This window comes from Ostrinia furnacalis, unplaced genomic scaffold, assembly GCF_004193835.3.
Source record: "Ostrinia furnacalis isolate ACB-3 unplaced genomic scaffold, ASM419383v2 OfSCF7242, whole genome shotgun sequence".
NCBI classification, from domain to species: Eukaryota; Metazoa; Arthropoda; class Insecta; order Lepidoptera; family Crambidae; genus Ostrinia; species Ostrinia furnacalis.
In genome coordinates this window covers 94,305-105,468 of record NW_021137481.1, presented here as the reverse complement: position 1 = coordinate 105,468, position 11,164 = coordinate 94,305, and the positions used below count along the sequence as shown (strand labels likewise).

General features: G+C 42.2%; 1 protein-coding gene across 1 annotated transcript; it reads right to left on the bottom strand.

Moving 5' to 3' along the window:
• Positions 1-9,091: 9,091 nt before the first annotated feature.
• Positions 9,092-9,946, bottom strand: LOC114363717 (uncharacterized). Its single transcript, XM_028319521.1, has one exon. It carries the CDS (start codon positions 9,944-9,946, stop codon positions 9,092-9,094), a length of 855 nt encoding a protein of 284 aa, XP_028175322.1.
• Positions 9,947-11,164: the final 1,218 nt, after the last annotated feature.

The window sequence follows — 11,164 nt, the reverse complement described above, 5'->3', positions numbered from 1 at the left end:
TTGTTATAAAGTCACAACGTGTCGATATTTTTAGTTTAACCGCAAGTAGTTCTCAAGTGGAGTTTAGACAGAGCTTTTCTGGGCTGTTTACTTTTATCTATGGCTTAGTTTCTTGTTTAGTGTGAAAGCGCAGTGACGCGTTGTGGTGGTAAATTTCTTTTAGTCGCAAGTTTAACTTCCGATCGTAGTAATTTAGGATATTTTAGGTGACTTAAATTAACATGGGGCATTAGCACGAGAAGAACCTGGATGCGGGCAGTGCAGGACCGGTCGTTATAGAAATCCTTAGGGGAGGCCTTTTTCCAGCAGTGGACGTCATTTGGCTGAAACAAACGAAATTAGTATAATGGATCAATGACAAAAAAAATCAGGTAGGTAAGTGAGTACTTCAATAAAATCACACTTCATGCACAACATTAACTAAGTCGTGATTCAAGAAGCCATGAAAGGCTGAATGCTAAATTACTAGTAGGTACTAAGTAATTTGGATCTTGAAATAATAGTTTAAATTACTTTATATTGCGATAGTAGTTGTTGTTGTACTTATACTTACCAAAATAAGTCCATATAATTTACTGAATCTAAAGTACCTAGGTAGTAGATACCTACCTAAAAAATATTCTACCATCTACCTACCTTGAATAAAAACGGGTAAGAGTAGCACCCAAAAATATTCTACGACCTACGAAACATAGATAGAGCCTTCCACAACATATAAAGCTGTCAATGATAACATCACAGTGAACTAACGCAAGCTAGTGTTTATTGTTAGGCTTTCAGTGTTTCTGTGTTGTTTCACCAGAGATTGTAATCTACGATGTATTGTTACTTTGTAGTACGTACTTTATAGTACGGGTAAGTATGGCATGGCTGTTGATAGATTTAAAAAAAGAAAGTTGGTTTTATATTTTTGGGTTTCAAGACCAAACTGCCATAATGCCAAAGTAGGTCGTCAAAATACCCCCGAGACTTTTGCCCGTTTTCAGCATCAATCCCTAATTTTTAAGTGACCCCTATGGTAAGTTGGTAACACATAATATGAATTTTGTTTTCTGGGGGTCACTTAAAAATTAGGGATTGATGGTGAAAACGGGCATTGGTTTCGCATTATTAATACAATTTATGTTATAGCCATAGCGGAAATCTTAATTGTTAAATATGTACTAATTAATCTACTCTATCGAATTGGGGTAACCTGTTATGAGTTAGAGCTAAGATTGTTATTAAATAAATAAATAAATAAATTTCTAGCAAAAGAGTAACTTCCACAAGTTCACTATTGTGATTCACTAGTACAAAATCGTTCTACTTTCGCCAAGGTTACAAATGCACTAACAAATTAACTCCCGTCAGAGGTGCCATGTAGCCGGTGCATAATGCGGCGCATTAGCCGACACACGTCCGTATCAATCACGGTTTCGCGCTTCACCGCGGCTGCTGGCTTAACTGATCTGGCTAATATTTTAAACTAAAGGACATGGGCCAAAGTAATAAACAATTTTAACATGTATGTGTGATAGGTACTTTAATGGAACGACGTAAAATCATAGTGCTTGCAAATTGCATTTTAAACGCGCTTTAATCATCATAATAATTCCAGCCAAAGGACGTCCAATGATTTCACATCGCCTTGTTGGTGGCGGCCTGCATCCAGCGTCTTCTTGCTAGTTTTATGATGTCGTGAGTACACCTAATGTGGAAGGACGTCACACGCTGCGTTTTCTACGTGGCTTCCGATCCAGGCTTATACGCGCATTACACTTAATAAATTCATCATTATTAAATACTATGTGAGTCAGCTGTGTGCTTACCATGAGTTTACGTTAGGTGTGCTCGCTAGCGACTGCGTAAAAAAATGAAATTTAATTGTATGACATATTGTGCAGCGCCCCTAGCGGCTACTTTCAAGAAACAAAATCTTTATAGAGATTTTTGACGTACTCGCTAGCGAGCACACCTAACGTAAACTCATGGTAGGTACACTGTTGTCTTCATGACATCGGTCTATCGAGGAGACCGTTTTGTCAATCATCAAAAAACTTTTAGGCTGGGTTGCACCATCTTACTTTAACTTTGACAAACGTCAAAAACCTGTCAAACTCCATACAAAAAACGCCGGTTATCGTTATAGTTACGGTCAAAGTTAGGTGGTGCAACTCAGCTTTAATGAACAAAATTGATGATGATGATAGCAAATTCATATTTTTTTAGATCTTTTCTTTGTCGAAATATAATAGCACTTGCAACAAAATACTTTAATAATGTCTCCACAAAATCTGTCTAAAGTGCAGCCTTCATCCGATACCCTGGAAACTGCAGGCGCTTGAATGCGGTCTCATTTCACCCTAAAGTGGTCGCTGACAGCTTAATAGGGTTGGAAACAAGCAGTCAATTACAGGTCACGTCAAGCTACGCGATGTGTCTTAAGTTGTTGTAATAAGAACGATTTTTAAACTCAAAATTATGTCTGATGTTCTAGTCAACTTTACTTAGATACACAATAGTTCAAGTACAGAAGTTATTAAACATCTTTGGTAGAAATATTTGATTGTGACTGGTATAAAATTCTTCAATGGTGTCATAAAAAGTAACAAGAATAATACGAGACGCCATTTTTGCTTCATTTTCTTTCCGCGTACCTATTATAAAAAAAAGGTTAATTTGAAAAGATATATACTTTTAAAGAGTTTTATTTTGTAAAACAAAAACTGTTTGGCTTAACATACACTACGTTAAATCCAAGGTAAAACCGCACAAAGTCGGATTAACCCTCAACTAACATGGAATTACAACATTTTATTGCTTTTAATTAACTTTTTTCTCATGGATTTAAGATTCTAATTATGTTTTTGCATGTTATGGATAAAGTCGAGGTATTTTTTTTAAAAAGTAGAGCAGGATCTTTTATCATTTATTAAAAACAGTGACCGAATTTCAAAGTGTATTTTCCTGGGACTTTCTTCTGTCACAATATCGCTGTGAACACAATGAACTGAAATCAAAGCTAAAAGTGTGTTTCCCGAGAACAATAGTTCATTCCGATAGCCGCCGGCAAAGAAGTTTGAATACATCTGCATAAATAATGTCAGGATGGAATCTTATATTGAAATCAAATACTTATTAAAACAGTATACGATTTAAAATATCGCAGATATTGTGAAGCGTATAGAGTTAAGAAAGATAGTGAATTGTAAATAAAGATTTGGTGACATTGTAACTAAAATGAAAGCTGAACTCATTACCTATGTAATAACGAATTGTTGAAGTATTGAAATGTTTTTATAACCTTACTATAATAGACCCAATACATTGAACTGTCCCACCCGTGACATTGACAGGGGGCGCGGGCGCCACCGTCAATACCGGCTCGCTGGTTCCAATTTTTGCCATGTTGGAAACTATACAGTTGAACGATGGTGGCGCCCCCCTGTCAATGAGTTAGGTGGGACAGTTCAGTGTAGGTCATCTATATAGGTATTAATTACAAGCTCGAGCCAGTTATTGTCAAATATTATAAGTGTCAAACGTATCCTATTCAGAAATTAATAGTAATATTGCGATTTTAAGTTACTTATGACTACTTTTTATTAGCGCATGAAGTTCGACGGGACAGCGAGTTCTAGGTTCAGTTCGTAGGTTTCATAAAAAGGAAAGGTTATTTTGTGTGTTTGTTTGTAAAGAGTAATCTCTGAAAATAAATCTAAAAATACAACGCATAAACTGCTACCGTTTATAAAATGTATAATTATGAATATGTAAATATAATGTGGATTTAGCATTCATCAAAGTAATATGATCAGTTAACAAACGTGGCTTAACAAATTCATAGAATTTCATTATATTTTGAATTCGACCAAAGTTTCAATAACATTTTATTGTAAAGCCTAAGCTTATTATGTTAAAATGAATATTAGGTTTCATTGATTTAATGTCAGTAATTTGAGCAATTTTAATAGCAAATCCAAAAGAACCCAATATTATTTTTAGCTAAAGATATAATGGACAATACCTAATAATCAATTTACTTCACAGTTATGATGTTAGTAATTTGAGCAATTTTAATGGCAAATCCAAAAGAACCCAATATTGTTTTTAGCTATAAGATATAACTGACAATACCTAAAAGTAATAATCAATTTACTTCACAGAAATTATGAAGTTAATTTAGATCACGAAATAGATTCTCTGAGATAACTCAGAAAAATGGGAATCCACTTTATATTTATTCTAAACTTTACTGCAGAAAAAATAAGGCACAAAAGGCGAGCTTAATATCTAATTTTTCAGCTTAATACACTTATCAATTTCTCAGATGACTGCATTTATATTTATAACAGAAAAAATATACAGCTGTTATGATTTCCAATAATAAATACTAACTCAGTTTAAAGGTGACATTTAAATTAAGGGTTACAGTGTTATTTCATGATACTTTTTTTCTGCCTGCGTGATACCCTGCGTGATCGAATCAGAAATGAGGAGATCCGTAGGAGAACCAGAGTGACTGACATAGCCCGCAGAACGTGGCGACCACGAGCCGGAAGACGTAGCCGGTGGACCGACGATCTGGTCGCGGGAGGCGCCTGGATGCGAGCGGCGCAGGAAGGACCGGTCTTTGTGGAAATCCTTGGGGGAGGCCTTTGTCCAGCAGCGGACGTCTTTCGGCTGAAACGAACGAACGAACGAACTTTTTTTCTATAACGGGAAAGCTCTTGGCCTGCATCTCTTGATGGAAAGTGATGATCAGTCCTCAGTTGAAAGCTAGCTTCACTTGGTATTCTCAATATCATAGAGAAACTGACAAAATAACAAAAATACTGTTAACATTGTTGTTAAGGTGATAGACTTCGGTAAGTAGCTATAGATCCTTTCATCCACGAAGACGCGCCCCACCAATTTTTGGATGAGGGAAGCGCGGGGTGCGGGGAGTTTGATCCGAGCCCGTCATTATTGTAGTGTGCGTGTGCACATGGACAATTCAGCGTGTACCCATAACCCTCAAACATTAGCGGAAGAATGGTGGGGCGCGTCTTCGTGAATGAAACGATCTATATTGAGGAAAATCACCACGAACTAAACCGAGCAGTAATTTGTGTCCCACTGGAAACCGACAACAGGACATTAACTATCGATATATCGATCATCCAGCATCACTATCAAAGCTAATGATAACGAATTAGTTCTATCCACTTGCTTTTAACGAATACTTGCAATTATCTTGTGTCCTCTTTTTTCTTAACTGCCTTATCTCAAAGCCTTTGTTGTGGAAAAGCGAACTTTTCCTTTTGTAATTCAAATATCCCTGTGAAATCGAATTACTGCTGTTTGGTACAATTTTAAACTGGGTTTTTGGTAGATACAGCTAAAGGTATATTTTCTTACTAGTATAGCGTTTGAGTATCGCTATTAAATATTGTGTCTATAGTAGGTAAACTACTGCGATAAATAAAGTTCCAAATCACAGTTATTAGAGTTTATTTGACGACACAGAATAGAAGGAGTAACACAGCACGTGAAGTAGAAAGTCAGGAAGAAGAAAGATACAGAAAGTTGTTCGTTATCACGCGAAAACAAATACGATAACGCGCGGAAGGCTAGCCGGGCGCGTCGAGCGGCACGGGTCATGCGTAGGACGGTGTTTTCTCGACTGGCGATATATCGCCGCGGGCGCAGCCGAGCGGCGGCCCAGTCCTGAACATTCCACGCGCATACGTAGCTATAGGGCATCGATGTATATCGCCCGCCGCATACTCGAGGTATCATTCGGGTTTGCTTGTGCGGATAAATATTTTGTATTTGCGTAATGTATGTATGTTAGCGTGATGTATGAATGTAATGTGTATGATTTTAATGTGTTAATAATATAATTATAAGATGTAGAAATATTTTTTGTGTGATTGTTTTGTGTAATAAATAGTAATAAGTGTAATAATAATGTAGGTTCCCTACATCACTCCCCTCCAGAGACCGGGTTAAGGGCGAAAATAATCAGGAAAGCGAACTTTCCTCCCTGAGCGAGTTGTGTATGGCTGAGGACCCTGATGAATGAGTGGATCAGATGGATGAGAGTCCGATGGATGAGAGTCTGGTGGTCTAGTTTCGCGGAGTTGCGGAGTTAGTTCAGTGGCTAGTAAGTAGGCTGGTTTCAGACGGTCTATGCTTACTGTCACATCTTTATTTTTCACGCTTATCCGGAAGTATTTAGCACCTCTTTTCAGCACTGCGTGTGGTCCCGTGTAGGCGGGCTGGAGTGAGCCTCGTAACGCGTCTTCCCTCAGGAATACGTGGCTACAGGAGGCCAGATCTTTGTACACGAAGATCTTGTTCCTGGAGTGGTGCTGAGCTGGAACCGGACGTAAGTTCTCGGCGAATGTTTTCATTCGAGCTGAAAAATCGGTGATGTCGGTGGTATAGGCTGTAACTTCGTGGCCAAAGAATTCGCCAGGTAGACGAAGCGGTTCACCAAACACCAATTCAGCTGATGAAGATTGTAGGTCCTCTTTAAATGAGCTCCTTATGCCGAGAAGCACTAGTGGTAGTGACTCGATCCAGTTAGCGTCGGCGTGGCAAGTGATAGCTGCTTTCAGCTGTCTATGAAAGCGTTCAACCAAGCCGTTGCACTGCGGGTGGTATGCTGTCGTCCTGCGGTGGTCGAAGCCGATAGACTTCGATAACTGTTGGAAGAGTGCCGACTGAAATTGTACACCTCGGTCGGTTACGACGTCAGTTGGACAACCGTATCGGGAAACCCAACAGGAGACAAATGCTTTGGCCACTGTTTCGGCGGTGATGTCGGTAAGGGGTACAGCTTCCGGCCATCGCGTGAAGCGATCGACGGCTGTAAGGCAATACCGATAATCACCAGCTGGCGGTAATGGGCCGATCAGGTCTATATGGACATGTTTGAATCGCGCTGAAGGTGTGGCGAGCGTACCGAGTGGTGACGCGACGTGTCGGTTCACCTTCGAGCGCTGGCAGGTCAAACATGCCTTAGACCACTCACGGCAATTTTTACGCATCAGTGGCCATACGAAGCGCTGTGCAACGAGCTTGGCTGTAGCGTTTGCGCCTGGATGGCTGAGTGAGTGAAGCGAGCTGAACACTTGTTGACGCAACTGAATCGGTACGAAGGGCCTGGGAGTCGGTGTACTTACGTCGCAGTACAACTCAGCACGACTACCAGGTAAGTTCGTTTTAATCAGGCGAAGGGAAGATTCGCTTTTTAGGTGCTCTGCGAGTTCAGTGTCTGTGGCTTGGAGTTTGGCCATCATTTCCAGATCGACGGGCATCTGCAGCTCATCGATACGTGAGAGTGTATCGGCGACGACGTTATTTGCGCCTGAGATGTGCTGCACGTCGGTTGTGAACTGCGATATGAAGTCGAGATGTCTATACTGACGTGGTGAGCAGTTACTTTTTCGCTCGTGGAATGCATAGCATAATGGCTTGTGGTCAGTATAGATCGTGAAATGGGTTGCTTCTAGCATGTGGCGGAAGTATTTAATACTCTCGTAGATCGCAAGGAGCTCGCGATCGTATGGAGAATATTTCGTTTGAGATGGGCTCAACTTACGCGAGAAGAATGCTAGAGGTTGCCAAACTCCATCCTTGCGCTGCTGGAGGACCCCACCTATCGCCGTGTCAGAGGCGTCCGTGACGAGTCCTAATTTAGCTTGCGTGTCGGGATGAGCTAGTAAAGCTGCATTGCAGAGAAGCTTTTTACATTCTTCGAACGACCGGAGTGAATCTCCTTCTATGACGACTGGATGCGAACCTTTGACCGATCCTGTTAGTAGGGCGTTCAGGGGGGCCTGAGTCTGTGCTGCATTCTGCAAGAAACGCCTGTAAAAATTTATCATTCCCAAAAATCGTCGGAGTTCTCTGACGGTTTTTGGGACTGGAAAATCGGCGATGGCTTGCACTCTGCTGTCCAGTGGTTTGGTGCCCTTTTCAGAGATTCGATAACCCAGAAACGTGACTTCAGAAGCGCCGAAGACACACTTGGCAGTGTTGACCAGTACGCCGTAGTTTTTCATGCGTGTGAAGAGCTGGCGCAAGTGGTCTTCGTGCTGGCTGGCTGATTTGCTGAAGACGAGGAAATCATCTAAATATGGGTAGCAAAAATCGAGTCCACGAGTCATCTCGTCGACGAATCTCTGAAAAGTTTGGCCTGCGTTGCGAAGACCAAACGTCATAAAAGGAAACTCGTACAAACCGAATGGCGTGGTGATCGCGGTCTTCGGGATATCGTCCTTGAAGACTGGGATCTGGTTGTACGCTTTGACTAAGTCAATTACTGAAAAGATAGTGCAACCAGATAAGCTGTGGGAAAAATCGTGGATGTGACGAATTGGGTATTTGTCAGGTATGGTCCGTGCGTTGAGGAGTCTGTAATCGCCACATGGACGCCAACCATTGTCCTTTTTGGATGCGAGGTGTAGTGGCGACGCCCATGGGCTATCGGAAGGACGAGCTGTCCCGTTTGCGATCATGGCGTCAAACTCTTGTTTGGCTATTTTGAGTTTGTCTGGGGCCAAACGTCGTGGTGAGCACGAGACAGGGGGACCTGGAATTGTGCGAATGTGGTGAGTAGTGTTATGCCGAACAATACCCGGAGTACCAGCGGGGCGTGTTATTTCCGGATATTCGGATAAAATATTGTGATATCTACTATTACCACCAGTCGAGATTTTCACACTTGAAATAAGACAATCTGGCTTAAATATAGATGCTACTATACTGACATTGGTTAGGCTATCGATTAGTTGTTGTTTACTAACGTCAACAATGAGACGGTAGAATGATAAAAAATCTACACCGATTATGGCTTTAGTAACGTCAGCAATAATAAATCTCCACGGGAAATTACGACGTAAACCTAAGTTGAGATTTAATTGTACGTACCCGTAAGTATCGATAGCCGAACCATTGGCAGCACTAAGTTGGTAGGTCGTTTTACTCAATCGCTCACGAAGCGCGGAAACAGGGTATACACAAATGTCACTTCCAGTGTCTATTAGAAATTTCGTTTTGGTAGTGCGGTCCGTGATGAAGAGGCGACCAGTAGAAGCGTGGCAGTCGTTGGTCGCCATTACTGACTGCCTGGGGTGTTTCCCGTCGCCTTGAAGTCACAGGGCTTGATACACTTCATGGCTTTGCTGCCGTGTTTGTAGTGGTACCAGCAGATCGGGTGTCGTCGGTAGTTGGACTGCGACCGGTGCGATTGAGAGCGGTCTCGTTGTTTCTGATGTTGCCGATCTCTAGGGCGCGATCGGTTGTTGACTTGGGTTGACAGGGCGCTCACTTGCTTTGTCAGCTCTGCCACTTGGCGTGTTAACTCGTGGATAGGTGAAGACGAGGTTGCCGCGACATGCTGAGTTGGAGTCGTGATGTCATTGACCCGGTCAGCCAGTTCTGCGAGTGCATCGAGAGATAAAGTTGTCTGGGATGCTACGATAGGTTGCAGGTCTGTGGGTAAACGGCTCGTCCATATCGTTTTTAGGAAGTCCGTAGGTATGTCAGGACCGGCAAGGTGTTGCAAATGCCGTAGAAATTGTGACGGCTTACGGTTTCCGAGTTGTTCATGCATCAGGATTTGTTTTACTTTATTCTCTCGTGACACCGATAATCGCTTGATGAGCTCCGATTTTAGCCTTTTGTAGTCAGCTGGGCCGGTCAAAATGTCTTCGACCTCTGCAGCGTATTGTCTGTCGAGTGTGGCCAATATGTGGTAGAATTTCGTGGCATCGTCGGTAATACGCATTATTGCGAACTGTCCTTCGACCTGGGCAAACCAAATCGCCGGTTTTTCAGGCCAAAATGGTGGGATACGTATCTGTATGGGCGGTGGTAATGACGTAGTTCCAGCGTCTGCCATCTTGTTATGCCGTGGTTTCGTATTGACGTTTGTAGTCCCGGTTGTCTCTTCGCCGCTTGAATCCGACATGGCGCTTCACTTCACTGTCGTTATGTTCCGTCAGGACCCCCTGACGGAACATAACGACAGTGAAGCCCCCACCAATATAGCGTTTGTGTATCGCTATTAAATATTGTGTCTATGGTAGGTAAACTACTGCGATAAATAAAGTTCCGAATCACAGTTATTAGAGTTTATTTGACAACACAGAATAGAAGGAGCAACACAGCACGTGAAGTAGAAAGTCAGAAAGATACGGAGAGTTGTTTGTTATCACGCGAAAACAAATACGATAACGCGCGGAAGGCGAGCCGGGCGCGTCGAGCGGCACGGGTCGTGCGTAGGACGGTGTTTTCTCGACTGGCGATATATCGCCGCGGGCGCAGCCGAGCGGCGACCCAGTCCTGAACATTCCACGCGCATACGTAGCTATAGGGCATCGATGTATATCGCCCGCCACATACTCGAGGTATCATTCGGGTTTGCTTGTGCGGATAAATATTTTGTATTTGCGTAATGTATGTATGTTAGCGTAATGTATGAATGTAATGTGTATGATTTTAATGTGTTAATAATATAATTATAAGATGTAGAAATATTTTTTTGTGTGATTGTTTTGTGTAATAAATAGTAATAAGTGTAATAATAATGTAGGTTCCCTACAACTTGTTATGCCGTGGTTTCGTATTGACCTTTGTAGTCCCGGTTGTCTCTTCGCCGCTTGAATCCGACATGGCGCTTCACTTCACTGTCGTTATGTTCCGTCAGGGGGTCACCAATATAGCGTTTGTGTATCGCTATTAAATATTGTGTCTATGGTAGGTAAACTACTGCGATAAATAAAGTTCCGAATCACAGTTATTACAGTTTATTTGACAACACAGAATAGAAGGAGTAACACAGCACGTGAAGTAGAAAGTCAGAAAGAAGGAAGATACAGAAAGTTGTTTGTTATCACGCGAAAACAAATACGATAACGCGCGGAAGGCGAGCCGGGCGCGTCGAGCGGCACGGGTCATGCGTAGGACGGTGTTTTCTCGACTGGCGATATATCGCCGCGGGCGCAGCCGAACGGCGGCCCAGTCCTGAACATTCCACGCGCATACGTAGCTATAGGGCATCGATGTATATCGCCCGCCGCATACTCGAGGTATCATTCGGGTTTGCTTGTGCGGATAAATATTTTGTATTTGCGTAATGTATGTATGTTAGCGTGCTGTATGAATGTAATGTGTATGATTTTAATGT

Bases quoted from the DNA above. Each gene is read 5' to 3' on its own strand.
- LOC114363717 (XM_028319521.1), bottom strand. From the start codon at position 9,946: ATGTCGGATTCAAGCGGCGAAGAGACAACCGGGACTACAAACGTCAAT.